The following is a 20,792-nucleotide window of genomic DNA, read 5'->3' on the forward strand; positions in this document are numbered from 1 at the left end:
TAAAGTGTTTCATTGTATTATGTGACGGTCTGATAGACTAGTCCAAGTTCTCTCAGTAGAAAATAGGGCATCTGTGTTTACAAAATATTTGCAGATTTTATATATTTCATACTGTATGTATTTATATGTACCTATATATTTGCACTATATCAGTTGTTTTTTTTTCTTTTTTTAAAAGAGAGAGAGAGAGAATTGGTGCACCAGGGCCTCAGTCACTTTAATTGAACGCCAGACTCTTGCGCCACCTAGTGGTCACGTGCAACCTTGTGCTGCTCTCACCTTTGTGAGTCTGACTTATGTGGGATCTGGAGGGTTCAATATGGGTCCTCAGGCTTTGCGGGCAAGTGCCTTAACCACTAAACCATCTCTCCAGCCCTCAGTTGTTTTTAAATAAAAGGCAGTAGAATCTCTTTCTCAAGCTAATGCTCCATGGAATGAAGATATTTAAAGCCATTAGAGGCTGGGAGAGTGGCTCACTGGTAGAGTGCTTTCCTAGGATAAACCAGGGAGTGGCTGGGGGTGGTGTGGCCGTAGAATGCTTGCCTAGCATACACAAGACCTTTGATCCTCAGCACTGCAGTAATCAGACATGTCAGGATGTGAACTGGTTGAAGCTAGTGGTCTGTATAGGCTTCTGAGAAGATGGTTTGGGAACTCTAGGCTGCCGAAGTCTACTTCCCAATCTGAGAGCAGACCTGCAGATTCTGGCGTGCTGCCCGGGGAACGCAGTGGCAGGATGGAGGCACTGCCCTCCGCCCAGCCCATTTCAATCTCAATAGTCTGAGGGCATCCCCCCCCCCTTCACATTTTTCATGATCCTCGAGTCAGAGGGCTCCAGATCCCCCACAGCAGGCAGAGGGGTCCCGCAATCGCAGCCCCATACAGGCTGCTCAAGGCAGAGCTCAGGTCCCAGCCTCCTTCCACTCCAAGCAGAGCTGGCCAAGCGTGGCCAAGGGCACGGAGGACATCAGATAGTATCTGCAGGCCAGCACCCCCCAGTCTCACCCATTTCTTCCCCTTTACAACCTTCTGTGTTCTCTGGCTCAGTGGTACCTGGATAATTCTGCTTTTCTCTAAGGACTTCTCTTTACAAATTTAATTTAGCTCCAATAGTTAATGCATTTTAATTGCACAGGGAGAATGCTCTGAAAAAATCCATAGCATGTGCTCATTAAATAAAATGAACACCGAGGAGCTGCTCAGGATATGTCACCCATTAAAATATGACTCTGTAGGCTAGACTGCAACATGAAATACTGCTGTGTGTGTGTGTGCGTGTGTGCGTGTGTGTTTGGTCATGTTAGTCTTTAATGATGTGGGATCCAGCCAGACATAACCAGGACCTTACGACACACCCTGCAACAGCTTCCAGTACTAATTTGTAATGCCAAACTACAAAATGGCTCCTTTTCACCAAGCTGGCCCACAACGGTGGCCTGCATTAAGCACGCACTACATTCCAGATGCATGTTTGTCCACTCCTCTACTCAGTGTGGTGCCGCAGCCCACAGTGGACCCCATGGGGACCAGGCAGTGCCAGACTCTCCTTCCCACATCCAGTGACCAGGGTCCCACAGACAACTGTTGCCTTCTGAGCGCTGCCACGGGAGGAAGGAGGACGGACAGAACGGCTTCTAGGAGCTCTGGTTGTAACTGAGACTACAAGTGACATAAGCCTTGAGTGCCGGCTATGTGGTAATTTTCAAGTACATGAGTTTTTCTTTTCTTCACTAAAACAGAAAATAGACAAAAGCCCAGTTGTTTTGAATGAAGAAGGGTAAGGTGGGATGACATTTCACATCCCTTCCTCAAATTTCTCAAAATCAATCCTTCTTCCTCTCCCCACATCCCTTCTCATCTTATTATGTACTCTAGTCTGGCATTGCATTCTTTTCTTTTTCTTTTTTTCTCTGTCTTTCTTTTTTTCAGAGACAGAGACAGAGAGAGAGAGAGAGGGAGAGAGAGAGAGAGAGAGAGAGAGAGAGAAAGGGGGGGAGATTGAGGATTAGCCAAGGGCCTCAGCCACTGCAATTAAACGCCAGACGCTTGCGCCACCTAGTGGGCCTGTGCGACCTTGCACTTGCCTCACCTTTGTGAGTCTGGCTTATGCGCGCTCCATCAGGAGAGAAGCACATAGGCCCTCGGGCTTCGCTGGCCAGCGCCTTAACCACTAAGCCATCTCTCCAGCCCTGGCTTTGAATTCATGATCCTCCTACCCCCAGCCTTCCAAGTGCAGTCATGCACCACCATGAAGTAAGAATTCCTCAATTCAGAAGCTATCAACCAAATCTCGGCATGGTGACTCCATCTATAATTCCAGCACTGAGGAAGCTGAGGCAGGAAAATCATGAGGTCACAGCCAGTTTTGTATGCAGAGTGAGAGCCTGGATCAAACATCAAAAATTAAAAAAAAAAAAAATCAAAACCAAGCCCAAACCAGAAACAAAATCTTATCATCCCCCCTCCTATTCTTTGGAGGAGAAGGCTAAAGGGAGGAGAAGGGCTGTCCACGGCCACAATCATGGCAGCAAGGCCCCCGCTGTCACACGAGCTTCTAGGCCAGTGCTTGTTCTGCTGAGGGTTTGCTTTTTTGGACCCCCTGAGTGTCACGACACATCAGCATCACCAGCGCCACGATGCGGGGGAAGACGCCCGAGGCCGGGCATCCTACACCCACTCCAGGCCCCCAGTAGTTTAAGCAGCCTTTGGCTGGTGTGATAACAGTTTGGTCTTCTTGAATAAGATCCAGGTGAGTTCTAGGTAACTTTTACTGAGGGCTGAGGAAGCACCCGGGCTGGAACAGAGGAGGAGAATGCTCACAGGGCACCGGAGCAGAATGGCACGGAGCAAGGGTGGGGAACAGCAAAGATGGAGGTCGTGTGCCCGGCTCACGCCCACTCTTTGCTTAGGTTTCTTTTCCAAAGCCCTACTGAGTGGTCCCTCCAATGTTCGAGAGGCTGGGGTCCAAGGGTAGACATCAACCTGTTCTCCATTTCCATTGCTCCTTTGAACTTCCCAGAGCCAGCTCTCTTGCATCCCCAAACCATCTCTGAATCTCCAGGGCCAAGCACCTTACCCAGGATATGCAACAGCATGTATTTAAAAAGGACACTCTCTGGGCTGGAGAGATGGCTTAGTGGTTAAGCGCTTGCCTGTGAAGCCTAAGGACCCCGGTTCGAGGCTCGGTTCCCCAGGTCCCACGTTAGCCAGATGCACAAGGGGGCGCACGCGTCTGGAGTTCGTTTGCAGAGGCTGGAAGCCCTGGCGCACCCATTCTATCTCTCTCCCTCTATCTGTCTTTCTCTCCGTGTCTGTCACTCTCAAATAAATAAATAAAAATGAACAAAAAAATTAAAAAAAAAATAAAAAGGACACTCTCTGGCTGGAGAGATGGCTTAGCAGCTGTGGCGCTTGCCCGCAAAGCCTAAGGACTTGGGTTCATCTCCCCAGAACCCACATAAGCCAGATGTACAAGGTCATGCATGAACACAAGGTCATATATGTGCACAAGGTGGCGCATGTGTCTGGAGTTCGATTGCAGTGCCAAGAGGCCCTAGTCTGCAATATATTTTCTCTCTTTCTCATAAAAATATAAAAAATAAAATAAAAGGGACACTCTCTGGGAAGTGCAGTTAAACTGTCACCTTCTGGCCTACAGGCTGTGAAACCTTTCCAGGCACAATCCTCAGGCTCTCGAGCTTGGGTGCCCTCGAGGTTTAGCGAGGCACAGTGCCCCCTCTGCAGATGACTGAGCTGGTAGTTCACAGCAGTCAGCCCGCCGCACCCCCACGGGGATCTCCTTTCCAGGGCGGATAGCCCTTATCAATCTGGAGTTCTGACAGCCGGCTGCTTGGGGCCTCCCTAGCCAACTGTGAACTGTCTCCAAGGAGATCATGGCTCCAACCTCACTTCCCAGGGTCAGGGCGTCCTGCTCTTAACTCCCAGAACACGTGGGCCTGCCCTTTAACATACAGCCATAACTGGAGCATGGGTCTGCCTCTCCCTTCTCGCTTCTCAGGACCATCACCGTCCATATTCATATTATGCTCATTTGGTACAGGATAGTTCCTACCTACACAAGACGCCTTGTAGACACTCACCGAATGAATGAATGAATGAATGAATGGAGTCGCAGGCCTAATGAAACTGAACAGTGGAAGCACAGAAGTCATGCGTTCCAGGGAAGGAATGGCTGGAGCCCCAAGGTGCATCAAGGAACTTCTAGAAGCTCAGGCCACAGGTGAGCGCTTTGGCCAGCATATCATAAAAGCCATTTTCCCAACTACCAGCTACCCTCACCCCAGCTTTTTCCAGGCCCTCTTGTGTCCTAGAGGAGCGCTTAGTTCACTTTCTAAGTGTCCCCTGTTGTGTGGCCGTTGCGGTAGACCACGAGCTTATCTCAGAGATGGGACAACTCTACCTGGCTCTGCAGGCCTGCCCCATGGCCTGGACCAGACCAGACGCGTGTGGGCAGAAACCCCATGCCCAGCTCCACGGGCACACTGCCACTATGTCAGCTCCCATCCCTGGGTTTACTAAAGACACTTCTGGGCTAAGCGACCATTTATACACAAATCAATTGTAATAAAAGTCACTATAAAGAACGGACATTACAGCTGGGCCTCCTGCTCCTGAGGAGAGCTGAGGTCAGGGGATGAAGGTTAGCAGAGGGAGGGACTCTCTGTCTGGTACTATCTAGCTCCAGGAAGTGGAAGGGGCTGGAGTTTGCTGTGGAAAGGTGGAGCAGGAAGGAGGCCTCCGGCCTCCTGCCTCTTGGCGGTCCACCCAAGCACCCAATACTCCCAGGGGTTTCTTCATCCTGCCTTCTCACTAGTCCCTGGGTGCCATGCAGCACTTTCACTGGCAATGATCAGGCTTAGCTGCCACAGTGAGAAAGATGAACAGAATTAAGGATGAAAAACAACATACAAAAAGCCAGACGTGGTGGCGCACACCTTCCTCCCAGCACTCTGGAGGGTTGAGGGCAGGTGAATATGAGGCTAGCCTGGGCTAAAGTGAGACGCTACCTCAAAACAGCCAAACAAAACATAACAACAAGAAGAATGAACCCCAAGGTGCAGGAGCACGATGGAAGAGCCAGAGCAAGCCCTGAGCTTGTAAGGGTGGCCCAGGGCTCCATCACGCACACATCTACCCCCAAAGGCAGGAACACAGGATGCGGCTCTTCCCAACACAAGTGGCTCTTGTCACCCCCTGCAGGTGATTACAGCTATCCCCTTCCCAGCATTCCAGGCCTTCCCCTGAGGCTCTGCATCTACCAGACATCACCAGGCGCCTTCTTCTCTCAGCTCCATCCTGCATGGAGACGCAGCTGACCAGTGCTACGAAGTCCGCCCTCCCCTCCAAGCTCCGCATCTTCGCGCTCTGTCCTCACCTCCTTGCATTACGATGGCACCCACCCCCAACCCAATGATGGCAGCCTGGGCAGCAATGCCCAACCAGGCACCACACGGTGTGACTTTCCCAAAGACCTGTGTTGGCAAAGCCAGGCCAACAGGGCACCTGTGAGAATGTGGGTGCTCGTTTGCTTGTGGGCGGAACATGAGTGGCTATAAGGAAACTGTCCTCACCAAGAAGCAGGCTCCTGACTCTCAGAAAATGGCCCTGGCCAGGCAAAGGATGAGGCCATGACATGCACCTTCATTTCCTGCTCATGCCCTGAAAATGGCAGGGAGAGAGAGCATAAAAAAGTAGCAGCTCCCTGCGCATTTGCAATCCTCTGTACTCGCTGTTCCAAAACTTCACCAACTTGCCCCTCTACCCTTACCTGCAGGATGCTTGTCACCCAGTGAGCAGGAGGAGAAGTAACTGTGGATGCACTGTTCAGCTGATTAGACCACATGGACCCTTAATGCTGCCCCACAAAAAAGCTTGTAATAACAACAGGCACCATCTATTGAGTGTTTCCTAGGCACTGGGCTTGAAGCTATACCAACCCCCTCTTTCAGCTGGTCTTCACTGTCAACGGACTGGAATAGAAACACCTAGAGATGCGGCGGGGCACTCGGGGTTTGTCTGTGAGCCCACCATGCATGTGGGCGGCACCACCCCCAGTGGCTGGAGGCCTGGGTGGAAAGACAAGGAAGAGAAGCAAGCCCCAGAAGCCCCTTCCCCAGCCTCCCGACCCACCATGACGGGAACTGCTCTGCCCTGCCAGACCCTCCCTGCCCCGATGGGCTGATGCTCCTGAAACTGTGAGCCCACAGAAACCGCTCCTTCCCCGTTTCTGTCAGGTCTTTTGGTCACAGAGCCGGGAAAAGGAGCTAATATCCACACAGATGATCTTCTGTGATCCTGTCAGCTGCCCTCTGGCTGAGGGGAACAGGAGAGTGGACTCCAGCCCCTGGAGAATGGGACACACGTGACTTACGAAAGGTAGAGGCCAGAAGGCTCCTGCAGGGAGGGCAGGGGCCTCCTGATTCTCTCACAAGTAAGGCAAGCTGGTATTTACAAGATGCCCAAAGTCCTTTCCCCCAGGTTATGCCAGCAGTGACAACTGTGGCCGGGTGAAGACTCACATAGTGTTGAGTTTCCCTGAGTCTGAGCCTTCACTCACGCTGGTGAGGCAGCTACCTCTGAGTCACCCACGTTCCTATAAGTAACCCCACAAAACTGCCTGGCTCACTAAGCGGAACTTGGGTGAAATCATTTCTTTGGTCTGTTGCTGGTGCCTGATCTGGAGTGAAGAGGTGTTTATTTACAATGCTCTAGGCATTACAAAAAAGACAGCAAGCCCACAATGAGCGAGTTGGCATTCCTTTGCTGTCCTGACTATGGAGGAGATGGTGGACAGTAGGGAATGATGAGAAACAAGGAAAGGCTGGAAGTGGTGGTGGCTGTCACTCGCTCCTGAGCTCCTAGCATCTTTCAGGTCTGGGTCTTCTACCAGAATGGAGGCCTGAATGACTAGGGTTATTTCTGATGCCTAGCACACACCGGGTACCCCCATGTCGGGACTCATGTCTTGTTGACAGCTGGCCTTCAGGGATCCCTGTGTGGTCTGTCCCCTTTCACTGCAGTCCTCCTAGAGGCTGGTCACCTTTGAGGTGGACAGAAAAGGACCCCTCTACTGTAGAGAGGCAAGGAAAAAGGGCTTCTGAAATGTCCACTCCGGCTTTGGTTACGGCTTGAATGTGAAATGCTCCCCACTTGGTCCTCGGCTGGTGGCACTGTGTGGGAGGCTGTGGAACCTCGGATGTGTGAGGCGTGCCTGGAGGAGGTGGGCCACTGAGGGCTGGCTTTTGGGGTTACAGCCCAGCCCCACTTCCGGCCTGAGCTCTCTGCTTCCTGGTGGGTGCCCCGTGAGAAGCTGCCTCTGTCAGCTCCTCATGCCACTTGCAGAACTGGCTGCCACATCTTCGTCACCATGACTGAACCCTTTGGAGCGGTGAACTCAGATCAACCTTTCCTCCGTTAAGTGGCTTCTGTTCTCTTTGGACACAGTGACCATTGTGGATAGTCTCACGTCGCTGGGATGGACATTCACACCAGCTCGGGGGAGGAAGGGGTTCATTTCAAGCTTACAGATCTTGGGGAGAAGGTCCATCAATGGCGGAAGAAGCTTCCGTACATCCAAGCAGAGAGAAACTACCAAGTGGCTCATAAACATCAAAGGCAGCCAGCATGAATGGGGCAGCCAGCTGCGAAGACCCCCCCCCCACCCCGACTTCCAGCCCCAGAACTTGGACTGCTCTGTATACCTTGGGGCTGGAGATTAGACCGACCCACCTAGTGACACGTGAGTCTGTGGGGACACATATTCCAACTACCACAGTGACTGACGCAGCTTCTTACTTTGAACAGATATTGGGTGTCAACGAAAACCCTCTTGAGGAACTTTAGAACCAGAGTGAACTTTAGCCAGTCCAAGAAGGCGTTCATATTTAACCTGCACAGTGATAATGACCCAACAAAACAGGCAATAATTTCCCAAAACAAGTCTCCGCCTGGGCGTGGCACATCTGTGTCTCAGGTGCCATCTCATGGAGGGCACAGACATGGCCTAGCCTCTCACTCCCATTAGCCCCTGAGGGCGTTCCTGTTGCTAAGCACATCTTGCTGCCAGCCATATAGCCAAACACTATCCTGGAGGAGGCCGGGGGTGGGGGGGCGGTGGCATTGGCGTTTCTACAGCATCTGTCCAGAAAACGCCACAGGCATCAGCAAGCAGACTCATCTCCTGGTTAACACCACCCTAGGGAAGGAGGCTTGACATCCTTTCTAAAGAGCAGGTAGGCACCGGGGAAGACAGGGCCCAGGCTAGCCATCTTCAACTTCGCTGGAACCTTTATACAAGGCGAAGTGTGAGTTTCCAAGGAATGCCTGGTAAGCGTCGGCCAAGCATGGGGGAATAAAAAAAAAGACAGCACTCCCTTCCCCCACCCTCACCGTGCTACAAAACTACCTTAAAACCATGCTGACGTCTTCCTTAAAGCTCAGGGGTTTGGACCACAGGCAAGCCCTTGCCACTGTCCACACGGAGCAGAACTAATCAATATCATATTACAGAAACACTTGACCTCGTTCACCCCTGCGGATGCTTGGGGAATCCTTAATATTCAGAGCTTTGAAAACGTGTGCCTGGCGTATTTAATGTATGTAATGAGACGCTCCTTAGTGGCTTTGGCTCCTGGTGACATTTAGAAAGGCTGGCGCTCACTCTTCTCTCGGGGGCTGACGCTCCGGCCGGAGGAAGGAGCCTGGCCCCCAGCTGCAAGCAGGGGAGGGGGCTTGGTCCTCAGGGAGTGATGTGAAGCAGGCTGAGTTCAGGAGAACCACAGGCAGAGAGAGGCGGGCACGGCGGGCCAGCAATGCGCGTGCCATAAAAACGGCATTATGTTTTTTACGCATGTAATTACTCCACATCACTATTCCAACCCAAGAGCAGCTGGTTTTCCTTGGAGCTCTCTAATACCGACAGAGAGGCTGAGCTGTGTGCCAAGTGGCCACTCCATGGTAGGTGTGAAGGACCAAGGCCATTCCATTTCATGTGACCACCTCAGTCCTCTCGGAGTAGGGCAGGGAACTGAGGAAGGCATCCAGAGCCATTCTGGACAGCTTGGAGGGCACATCAGCCTCAGGGGATTCTCTGCAGCCTGGAATCACATGCTTGCCACCTCCAGGAAGCCTCCCCTGATAGCCGCAGTATGAGCTGATGGCTGCCATCTTCGATTCCCACTCATGGCAAGCTTGGGCCTTGTTGGGCAGCATGCCAGTGCCTGGCTGGGCGGGAGAGGGTCTTCTGTTGCTGATATTGTCTGCAATGGTGCAGTTACCCCTTGTCAGCTGTGAGCGTCTGACACTCTTCCTGAAATTCTTTCATTTTTCTCCTTGGGGACACTCCACCTCTTCTCCAGGACACCTTCTGCCAGGTTTATTTCCTCCTGCACAAGAACCTTCATGTCACATCAGAGCTCGGGGGAAGAGCAGACTGTTTATTTAGGGCAATGGTTTACAGGGTCTTCACGGGTCCCCGGGTTGCTGGCCTAGCAGGCATGACTGGGGAATCTACAGCACTGTGGCTCTCCAGGGTCACCCTGGCATCGTTGTGCCCGCCTTGCCATCCACCCAGGACACGGATTGAGGTATAGTGAGTGTTTTCACCTTGCCCGTAGCCCGCTTTGGTCACGGTTTACCGTTGCCATGGAGACACCCAAGGCTGCTCCCCCTGGATGGCTCCCAGCGGTAACAGCCTCTCCAGTGCCGAGCACGGTTACACTCAGAGCCTTGGCTGTCATTGTGCTGTCTCACTATTAATTGAAATAATGGAAGCAGGTTTCCATGTGGGCACCAGGCAGCAGTTTGCCACATCCAGTCACCCTCTGTGGGGGGCCATGACACCTCTCCTCAGAGCCGGAGCCCTGAGGCTAATTAGAGGTTCACACTCCACGGTCTGATTCCAAGGTCCCTACAGAGGGGAAACCTCTTGCTAACACCAGAGTCATTCTGTTGCCAACTGTATTCTTTTGGGGTTGGGCAGCTCATTTCCTCACAGAGAGCATCTGGAATGCACTCTGCTCATTCTCTCTGGGCTGTCTTCTTTCTCAACAGCAACTGGTAACACAAGTATTAATGAAAAAATGGTTGAAAATGTCTCTTTTAAAAAAAATGAGACATGAGATGAATGAGTGAACTTTTTTAGTGAAAATTTGTCCATGCTGGGCACCCATGGGTGCAAGTAAGGGGTTTCTTTCCTAGCGGAGAAATAGCTAAAGGAGGGTCGTTTGAAAGTGTCATGTCCCCCTAAGCCTCATAGTTTTGTGATTGGACCTCATACTTGATCTCCAGCCGGTGGCGACTTCAGGAGGTGGGGTCACGTCTTGGGGTCCTCCAGCCCGGCCCTGCCTGCCTCACCCGCTGCTCCTTCCGTATTCCCCTGGAGGTGCGGACCCTGGCTGGCTGCACCTGCTTGTGCTTTGCCTGTTATGATGAAACTGCCCCACTCTACCCCCCCCCAAAAAACCCCTTTCCTTCCTTAGGCTGCTTCTGGTTGGGTCTTTTGACCAGCAACAAGAAAGGAACTGCGATATCCACTCCCTCCTGGTCTTACCACAGTAACTCACTTAAGGAAACACAGGCCTTCTCCTGAAGTCCTCCTGGGGGCAAGTGCTTCATGGGACTATGTGGAGAGATGCCTGACGTGGCCCCAGAGGTCACTGGTGTGAATGGGCCAGCGTGGACTCCAGCCCCGATCCCTGTCAACCATGCGCTGAGGCCTGGGATAACCTTTGTAGACTACTTCCTCCAGGTACCCTTGTCTCTAAGGAGGGTTGGAACAACAGGAAGCCACGACAAGATAATGGAGGCCAGGCAGGACCTCCTTGTTAGGTCATGGAAGGTGGGCCGTGTCCCTCCGCCGAGGTCACAGCACCTATCATGTACCTTGTCATTCCAACTGCTCTCTCTGACATCTAATGCTAAGCCTCTTCTCTCCCTCGCTTCTGTAGCCTAGGAGTGCTAATGGCTACAGCTGCCGCTGGCCCTGGGCACCTGCAGCCATGTTAGGCTGACCTAACATTACTGCACCTTTATTTTTTATTTCTTAGATTTTATTTTTATTTATTTATTTATTAGAGACAGAGGTGGGGGGGAGGGAGAGGGGGAGAGGGAGAATGGACATGCCAGGGCCTGTAGCCACTGCAAATAAACTCCAGATGCATGTGCCACAATGTACATCTGGCTTACGTGGGACCTGGAGAATTGAACCTGGGTCCTTCACAGGCTTCACAGGCATGCACCTTAACCACTAAGCCATCTCTCCAGACCCTTACTGCACCTGTATAAATACTGTGTGCCACCTCCTCCTGGTGACTGTGCCGTCTGCTCCATCAGTGCCCTGGGAACGCTGCAAACATGCCTACCTATTACCCAAGAGCAACGACCCTCTCTGGCTCCCTCCTCACCCGTGTGCTAAGAACTCTGGGAGCTGGGGGGCCTGGCCCAGGTCACCCTCTGTGGTCTCTCTCACCACCAGCTCTCGCTGCTGGAGGCTCTGGGCTGCAGCCTCTCAAGGCCTTGCACTGGCAGAAAGCTCAGGGCCATCCTACAGAAAAGGTATTAACACCCACCATCCAAATAGTCTGTAGGATTCACCCCCACTCACAGTCTCTGTGGCCCTGAGGACCAAGGGGAAGACAGGACACGAGACTAGGTGCATTCCCTCCTTGAGGTCAAGATGGTTAGGTGTGTTTGTGGACAAGAGGTCACAAAGCCCTCTTTTCCAGTTCAGAGTGGGGCACCCAGCTGCCCACAGCAAAGTGACTTTCCTAAGAGCTTCCCTTCAAGATCAGGGCCCTGGGGGAAACCGGGCTCATTCTGAGATGTGTGTATGTGTGCATGTGTGTGCACGTGCATGCACACCTGATTTCTGGCCTGCTTAGAAACTGGCAAGGGCTACTGGGTCATGGAAACTTTGGGAGCTCTGCCCTGTCTGCCCCACGGAGAACCCAGTTGGTTTTGCTTTCTGGATGGCAGTGAACACTATCTTCCCTCACAGGAAGAAAAAAGCAGGGGTCTCCAGACTGGCTCCCGCTCTGACCTCCATGGCATTAATGGACGGCTCTGTGGCTGGCAGGTCTCTGGCCCTGGGCACTATGCTGTTAGAATTCTGAGCTGAGGACCCCATTTCTTCTCAGAAAAAGGGCATTATCCATCCCGCCTTCCAGGGGTGGGTCTTCTGCTGTGGGGATGAATGCCCTGGAGCAGCCTCACTCTCTTGTTAAATCCCTGTGGCCAAACACAGAGCCTGGAGGTCTGACTGGTCAGGCCCAGCAGTTGGGTCAGCCAGGGTCTGGTCAGAAGAGGAATGAGCTCACAAGCCCGGCCTCGACCATTCTGTGTGGCATGACCAAGTTTGTAATTTGTGCGTCTCTAACACATGGCATTTTCTCGGCCAAAGCCTTCAACCAACCCTGTTGGTTCCGTATCTCTCAAGGCCTTCCACAGTTTGCGCTCCACATGCCAACCGGTTCATTTTCTCCCCTCCCTTCCTCTCAGCCAGAGGCGCTAATGACGAGGGGTGCACGGGGCCAGCAGTTCCCGGAGCAAGCTCCCTGCGGGCAGGCCCATCCTGGTAAGGTTTGAACATGAGGTGTTCCTCATTCATGAGGCTTGCTCCCCAGTCAGGGGTCTCATGGTGGGAGGTGGTGGAAACTTTAGGGAAAAGGTCGCTGAGAGAGGGTTCCCCCCTTTGCTTGCTCCTGGTGTTCCGTCCACCACGAGGCGAGTGGCCTTCTCCACCACATGCTCTCTGCCATGATGCGCTCTTACCGCAGTCCAGAGAGACCAGAGCAGCTGACCATCCCGTGGGCTGGAACCTCTGAAACCGCAAATCAGCAAAAGACCCCTTCTTCTCCTTTAAGTTGTTTATCTCAAGTATCTGGACCAGCAGCGAGAAGTCTGTCCGTTCCATGTGTGGCTCAGAAAAATATTTCACCACTCGCTTACGTCACAGAGACAGTAAGCCTCTGGGCTTCTGGCCTGCAGATCCTCTGCTGCTCAGGGGAGCGCTCCAGAGGTCCGCTCCATCCAGCCGGACATGTCTACGCCCCAGGGTCCAAGAGGATGGCTCTCGTAGGGTCTTTTCTCCAGTCAGCAGCAATTACACATATCACAGCACAAGTCAATACACACCTTTCCAAACACACCTACTGTGTGCACACAGAGACGGAAAGCTCCCCGCCAGCGCAGAGAGTGGAGTTTGGAAAACAGTTGCCAAACCGAGCACCACATTTCCCAAAGACCCTTCATCTATGTTGAGCCGCTGGGAGGCCAGTAGATACAGGTAGGATGGTGCTTGCCAGCTCTAGGCCAGGGCCTGAGAAAGCCTTTGCTATCTTTGATTTTTTTTTTTCCCCCAGAGAGAATGAAGTACCACAGAGCAGTTTTGCATGACTATTTCTTCAATTCCTCAGAAATGATGTGTATGCAGACATTCCAGGCGCCCAGAAGAGACACGCACTCACTGAGCGCCATGCATGCCTCCCAGCCTGAGGCCCCATTCTCTCTGGGAACTGGGTCAGGAAGGGCATTGTCATCTCTCTCTCTCTCCTCATCTGCTGTCACAGGTTGGTCTCCAGTGAGACTTTGGGAGCCACGTGCTCAAGCTAGAACCTTCTGTCTGCCTGTGTGACTCCATGGAACAGCCCCCTCCCCCCCCCCCCACACACTCCAGGGCAGGATGTGATGTGAACAAGACAATACATTTGAAATGTGTCAAGCTACTGACATTTGAGTTTGTCACAGTACCTAGGGTTATCTTAAATTAATACAGAGGGTGGAAAGTTCCAAGTTAAGTAGGGGGCTGACCTAACTTTCCTCATGGCCTGCCAGAAGGCAGCCTAGTTTCTGTGGGGAGCTCGGCGGGAGGAAGGCCTTCAGAGCCGCAGACTAGGAGACAGAGCAGGATCTCTTGGGGATGGGGAGACGCAGCGCAGGCTCTCACAGGGGCACAGAACACAGCTCCCATGAGGGACCATACAGAGTAAGGGTCCCCAGGGGACGTAAAGACACAGAGCTCCCACCCACGGGGGAGACGCAGAGCAGCTGTCACGGAGGGAAGACACGGGGAAAGGGGGAGACACAGAGCAGGCTCCCATGGGGGAGACATGGCTGGGGGGGGGGAGACAAGAACAGGCTCCCAAAGGGGGGGACACATGGCGGGGGAGGCACAGAGCAGCTTTCACTGGGATGGGGAGACCCCTTTGAGAGCAGCTGGCTGGGAGTATGGCAGCAAGACCCATCCCCCTGGTTACGGGGTTCCAGCCTCTCCAGCAGTAGAAATGCTCTCCCAGAGACTGCATCACAGGAGACTGGGAGGGAGGCGTGTTCAGGCCCAGAGTGACTTGCAAAGTAGGAGTAAGCCTTGTAGCCGCTCCCTTTCTGAGTCAGAGTGGGCAACACCTGCCGCGCTGCCTTCACTGGGTTACATGCCCTGATGGCCTGCAGTTTTTTTATTTTTATACTTATATTTTTCTTGGCTTTCTGTAGTCCCACATCCTTCCTTCCTCCCAGCTTCTTGCCTCCCCAGACTTGCTTCCCTAGGACAGTAGGCCCCAGCCTCTAGGTGCCTTCTTAACAGTGGCACGTGGCTCCTTCCTTATCACTCTCCCCTCAGGGCCCAAGGGGGGGCTGGAGCCTTGATTACAGGGTGCAGAGTTAAGACCTAGGAGCGTCCTGCACTTAGCCACGGAGCAGAGACTAGACACCTCTGGGCCCTTCTGTTCGCCACAGCCAACCGACAGAGACCACTCCCCCCACTTCCCTCTCCCAAGTGGGTCTCATCTCCAAGTTTGGGGATCCCCTGAGCAGCTCTTGGATGTCAGTTCACAAAGCCCATCGGAGGTCGCGTACGTCACCCCAGCTCCAGTGCTGCTCAGAATGGGACAGTCCCCCGCCGACCCCCCTCGACCCCCACTCCTACTTCAGTCATAAAACGCATTTTAATTAGAACGCTCCACGAAGTCAACAGCAAAGACGGCAGAGAGCACCCAGAAAGCACCCCGGGCAACTGCGCCGTGCACCACCACCGGCGTGCAACCCGAGCAGCCAACGCTGATCGCCGGTCATCCCGCGCGCGACCCCCCCCCCCCGCTCCGCCCCATCCCGCGCGTCCCGCCCGCAAGCCCATCCTTACCGGAGCCGTGCCTCTGCCGCAGGAGGACCGCCCGGCCCGGCGGTGGCGATGCAGACGAAGCCGCAGCCGCTGCCGCGACGGTGGTGGCGGCGGAGTGTGCCGCGGAGGAGGAGGAGGACGAAGAGAAGGAGGAGGAGGAGGAGGAGGAGGAGGCGGCGGCCTCGGGGTCTCCGGGCCCGGGGACCGCGGGAGGGCTCTCGGGGAGTGCGCTGCGGTCGCCCCGCCCGGGCTCGGAGGTGGTGCGGTCCCCCGCCGCGCTGCCACTGCCGCTGCCGCTGCTGCTGGAGGCGCTGACCGCGCCGGGGACGCCGCCGCCTCCCGGCCGCCGGGGCCCGCTGCTCTGGATGTGGGACACGGCCTCGGCCGCCTGCATGTGGGGCGGCGGGAAGCGCGACAGCACGCGCAGCAGCGCCTGGGCCCGGTGCTCCTGCGTGTCGTCGTCGCTGAAGTCCGACACGCGGCACTCGTACACGCCCTCGTCCTGCGCGCGCACGGCCGACAGCCGGAGCCGGTGCGAGATGTCGTTGCCCTGCACGCGAACGGTCTGCAAGACAGCGTGGTTAGGGACCTGGCCGGTCTCGCCGGGCGGCGGAGGCTACCGGGCTCTCCACCCCGGCCACCTGCCCGCTTGCCAGCACTCCCTCCCCAGAGGCTCCCATATGCGCCCCCCCCCATGCGCCCTGGAGCGCTCAACTCTGCTTGCAAATTGCTATGTGCATGGTTGATACCCCAGTTCCTGGTTGTCTCGAACCCAAAGCTAGGCTCCACATGCCCAAGCTTGCTCAGGGGTTTCTGGTAGCCTTCCTTTTAGAAATGGCAGAACCCATTCTGACCTCACTCCTCTCAACCTTCAAGAAAGCTCACACTGGGCCTCCGGGTCGCTATCTATCTACGACCTTTTATTTTATTTTATTTTACTTTTTGCAGACTGGCCCTCCTATAGACAGCTCTGGGCCATGACTTCAGGTCCCCAAATTGACCTGCAGTCATGCTGGTCACACACAGTGCCTGGGTCATGTACCAGGAAAAGCTGCCTTGCACACAGCATCCACAAATACACACGTCTGGCCAGCCACTCACGGGGGTGGGGGGGACTGGCCCTCTCTAAGAGGCAGCAGCCTGAGCAACGCTCCCCCCCCCCCAACCCAAGATCCCTTTCTTTCTTAAGGTTGCCAGAAATCCATGACAAAGCGCTCTTTCCAAACTGCCTGGGAGAGAGAGAGAGACAGCGTGCATCTTTCTCACCAAGAGCCTTGGTAGTCCTAACCTCTGCGCACAACCCACCAGAGGCTCCCCTGGTCTTCAATCCCAGCTGCTTACACCCTCAAGCTTTGTGAACCCCACAACCCGGGCCCCATGCAACGCTGTCCCTCCCCTCTCCATCCTACTCCACTGCACTCCTTGAGGAGAGCCGAGCCCAGGGCGCCCTGGGGGAGTTAGGCGCTTCCGCGGGGCGGGGCAGACCCGGACGGGAAGCCCGCGCACCGCGCACTGAGGGCGGGCCGCCGTCTTCACCGCGTCGGAGAAAAGACCGCGGGAGAACCGCCAGAGCAGATGCGCCTGCGCCTGGGCGCTGTACTCAGGAGAGTGGAAAGCTTTATACAGGTGAGCTCCAACTGCAGGTGGGGGTCTGAGGCTTGCGACCCTTGATTTTAAAGAAAGTCAACCCCCAACCCCTTTAAAGGCGACGGATGGCGCCCAGACACGCCTAGCACCGCAGGGGAGCTCAGCCGTGCACCCAGCGGCCAGGTGAGCTTTCTAGAGGGAAGGAGCTGCGAGGCGCGAAGCGGCCAGAAGGGGTCTCCCGCGGCCCACGCTGCGCTGCACACTTACGCTGATTTTGGTTGCATCCTTATTTGTTACCTAAAATGCAAAGCGAGAGAGGAGAGACATTAGGTTGGTGGCATTTAGCTCGGGGGGGGGGGCGGGGGGAGATGGGGGGACGACACAGATCCATCTTTGGTGGGTTGGGAGCTGAAACCACTTGGGGTGTGGCACCCATGACTTCAGGACTCGGCAGTGCACCAGCAGGAAGTGCGGGGGTCAAGGACTGGCTGCCCCGGCACACATCTGCCCGCTGGAGGGAGTGTGTGTGTGTGTGTGTGTGTGTGTGTGTGTGTGTGTGTATGGGGGGGGTTGCTGAATGGCCTGGTGGAGGTTACTCAATTCCTCCAAGTCCTCCACTTAATTTGGCTGGTATGTCTGGACAAGTGGCCCAGGAAGCCAAGAGGGGGAACTTTGGGTGGGACCCTAGGGTCTCTGCGCGCGCGCGCGTGTGTGTTTGCGCTCCAGGGCGGGTTATGTAGCAGTCACACCAGTGTGGCACCTTCTCATTTTGCGGAGGCTTGTCTTTTCCATATTACTTTCTGTGAAGTCTTGCGGAATGCAGCTAGGAGGAGCTGGGGGAATCTGAGAGTGGCAGAGGCGAGTTTGGTTGGGACCAAGTGATTTTTTTGTCACTACGTGGCACCCACCAGAGGCTAGCTGCCCGCAGCTAGTAAGAAAGAACTGGACGAGGAGTGTGGCTTTTTGTGAGGAGGTGAGGTGGAGGGAGTTGGTGGGCAGGCTTCAGAGTGGGGAAGCCGAGGTGTCAAGAACAGACAAGAATTTGTGGACGCTGACTTGGACAATGCTATAGAGACAGAGAGGGTGGGAGATGACTGCGGGACAGGGCGGCACCCCTTCCCCCCTCCCCATGTTCCAGTAGGGTGAGCGCGGTGCCACATGGCCTGCGGGCGGGGTTACCTTGCTCCGGGCGCCTGGCACGCTGAGCGCCAGCTCGTGTGGCAGCTCCCTAAGGTACCACCACTGAATCTCTAGTGAGTACGAGGTGGCTCCGCTGGCCCGGAACGCGCAGGGCATTTCGATGTCGTCTCCTTCCCGCACTGTTACATCTTTGGGGACTTCGGTAAATGTAGCTGGGGGCGGGAGAAAGAGGGGGGAGAGGCAGGCGTGACCAGCTGTAGGGCGGGGGCTTGGGGCACCTCTAGTCTGAAGCTGTCTGTGCCCAGCTCTCTGGCTGGCCTTGGGCTCCCCAACCCCCCTCCCCCCAACAGCTACTGCGACCTCGGCCGGAGGCACTAGCAAAGTTCAGGGAGCAGCAGCGGGGAGCTGCCACCTCCAGCTGCAGGCCGCTCCCCTCCGGATCCCGCTGGGCGCAGGGCAATCGGGCCCCGCAGCACCAGAGCCCGGCTGGAGTGCGCCTACTCTCGCTCCCCTCCCTCCCCGCAGGCCTTCTCTGCGTAGCCGAAGACCAGTCGCACCCTGAAAGATGCCCTCGCGGATGCCCGCTGTCGCAGCGACCACCCTGCTTTGCTTTCCATCCACTACCCTTCCGGGCCCGGGCTGCGCACCCGGATTGCTGGAGACCGTGGAAACCTGTCACTTCTCCTCTTCCTCCTCCTCCTCCGCCTTGGCGACTGGGCAGAATGACTCCCGGGGGAGGGGCAGCCCGGCCAAGGATCCCCCGAGCCCACCACGACCACGAAGTTCCCGCGCTCACCGTCGGCGACGAAGAGCAGCAGGGCGTGCAGCAGCAGGGGAGGCAGGTATCCGGGGGCGCCGAGCTGGTTCCGCTGTTCCATCTCCCGCAGGGGGGGCGGCGGGGCCCGGCGCGGAGAGGCGGCGGCGGCGGCGGCGTGGGTTCGGCTCCCGTGCTCCCGGCTCGGGCTAGGACGCCTCGGAGCCTGCCATTGCCCCGCACGGCTCCCCTCCCCTGGCCGCCCGCGGCCACCAATCAGCCCCGCTCCTTCGCCCGCTAGCCCGGTGGCACGGTTCCTCCGGCGGGGTGGGGGCTGGGGGCGCGCGCAGGCGAGGTCCCGCCGGCTGGCTACAGGCGACCAGTCTGTCGGCGCTTCCTTCTGTCCGGCCGGTAGTCCACAGGACGCTTATAGGGATCCGCAGTTCAGTCTTTGCCCGGTGGGCTGGGCAGCGGCCGGGCTGTGCCAGGACCCATCCCTGGCCGAAGGAGAGTATGTGGCACCTTGGAGCGGGCGCGAGCTTCTGCCGCCTCCAGTTCTCCTTCAGGTCGGCGGCTTCCCGGCTGCCACCTCCTCCGGTTCTCCCCGAGCTCTCCCGCCGCCGCCCCCGCCGGTTTTCTCCGCGGCTCCCGCCACCGGGCGGGCGGGCGGGCGAGTGGGCGCTCAGCCGCGGCGCGCAGACCTGGCGTCGGGACCCGGCGCAGCGCGAGGAGAACCGGTCCGGCGCGGCGGCCCCGCAGCCCGAGAGAGGCGGGGAGAGCGGGGGAGGGGAGGGGAGGAAGGGAGGGAGGGGGCGGTCAGTGGCTGGGCTCCGAGCCGCCTTCTCGGCGATCACCCCCGCCCTCCCCCCACAATCCCCTCCCTTCCCCTCGCAGCCCGCCCCGAGCGCGCCCCCTCCCTGGGCTGGGAGAGTCGAGGGGGGGGGGGTCTCTCCGCTGGACCACCGTCTCTCGGGCTGCGCCCCGCCCCCGCCCCGCGCTTTGCCGGGGAGTCCTCCCACCCAAACTCTCCACTCCCCCACCCCCTCCCGGTTCCAATCCTGGACACAGCTGCTCCCCGTGCGCCCCCCCCACCCTCGCCTCACACCCCACCCCGTCCCCAGCTCTGCTGCAGCAACCGCCCCTCCCCTTGCCCCAGGCCTCAACTCCTTACCCAGGTTTGGACCACGAGCCGCACCGCTCTTTGGCCCAGGCCCGAGCCATGGCGAGTGGGTGGGCTCCAGGGGGCCGGGGAGGGGAGGGGGGAGAAGGGTGGAGCAGCGCCGTGTCCAGCCGGAGGGGGGACGAGGCCGGGTGACGACGGACGGCGGCGGCGACGCCGAGTCTGCAGTGTGCGGGCGAGAAGTGAGCGCCCAGCCGGCCCCGGCGGCGAGCAGGTGCCCGCGGCGCGGAGCGCACCAGCGAGCCGGCAGGCAGCGGCCGTGAGTGACGGCAGCGGCGGCGCGGGTGGGGTGCGGCGCGGTGCGGTGGGGTGGGGTGGGGAGCGCCGGGCACGACTCAGGGCCCAGGAGGTTTCTGCGGCGGGGGGCGGACTTCCTGCCCCGTGATGGCCGGTCCCCGAGTCCCAGCACCCGCTTCGGGGGGCCATTGGCACGCTCGGTCCCGAGGCAGCGAGGAGTCCGAGGTGGAGTCCCCAGGAGCGTTCCAGAGCCCATCCCCCACCCCTGTCCTGCCACCCTCCGCGCCCCACCAGCCTACCCCAGCCTTCTCCCACAGCTTGCCACCCCCTTGGCCCTCGCCGGGGGGGAGGGCAGCCTGCCCTGGGAAGTGCCCTGTGAGCAGGCGAGTGGTTTAGACCAGACACTCGAGCAAAGGACGAGGCTGCAGAGGTCCCCCCTTGGGATTCTTCACGTTCCTTTCTCATGGGATTTCCCCAGCCCGTGAGAGGCCTCCCGGGGGATTGGGGGGTCGTCCTGGCCTCTCATTTTCTAGCTCGGGTTGAAGTTGGGGTGGGGCAGCCAGCGTCTGCTTTCCCCGTTCGCCAGCCTCCTGGAGCCTCTGCCAGACAGGGTTGACAGCAAGCAGAGCCCCACAGAAGAAGAGACCGGGAACCCTCCAAGCTCTGCCCTCCCCAGCGGGTCCCTGGGCACTGCCTCCCTCGGTCCTGGGTCCGTTTCTATCACCTCGGTCGCTGATGCTTATCCGTCTCCTGCCAGAAAC

General features: G+C 56.9%; 1 protein-coding gene across 2 annotated transcripts in view; it reads right to left on the reverse strand.

Annotated features, from left to right (window-relative positions):
• Vstm2b (V-set and transmembrane domain containing 2B) overlaps nt 1-18,789 on the reverse strand; it is a 35,515-nt gene extending 16,726 nt beyond the window's left edge. The window contains exons 1-5 of one of the 2 annotated variants that reach the window (XM_045154747.1): nt 18,657-18,789; nt 17,900-18,072; nt 16,988-17,017; nt 15,155-15,698; nt 8,546-9,404 (exon numbers count right to left, since the gene is read on the reverse strand). In XM_045154747.1, the coding sequence (XP_045010682.1) occupies nt 9,340-9,404; nt 15,155-15,698; nt 16,988-17,017; nt 17,900-18,072; nt 18,657-18,738 (894 nt within the window). In that variant the 5' untranslated portion in view covers nt 18,739-18,789 and the 3' untranslated portion in view covers nt 8,546-9,339. Of the gene's footprint in view, nt 1-8,545; nt 9,405-15,154; nt 15,699-16,987; nt 17,018-17,899; nt 18,073-18,656 lie in introns of those variants that run through there. The other variant, XM_045154746.1, reaches the window with a different exon arrangement.
• Between the last annotated feature and the right edge of the window lie 2,003 nt (nt 18,790-20,792).

Source organism: Jaculus jaculus, chromosome 7 (assembly GCF_020740685.1).
Source record: "Jaculus jaculus isolate mJacJac1 chromosome 7, mJacJac1.mat.Y.cur, whole genome shotgun sequence".
NCBI lineage: Eukaryota > Metazoa > Chordata > Mammalia > Rodentia > Dipodidae > Jaculus > Jaculus jaculus.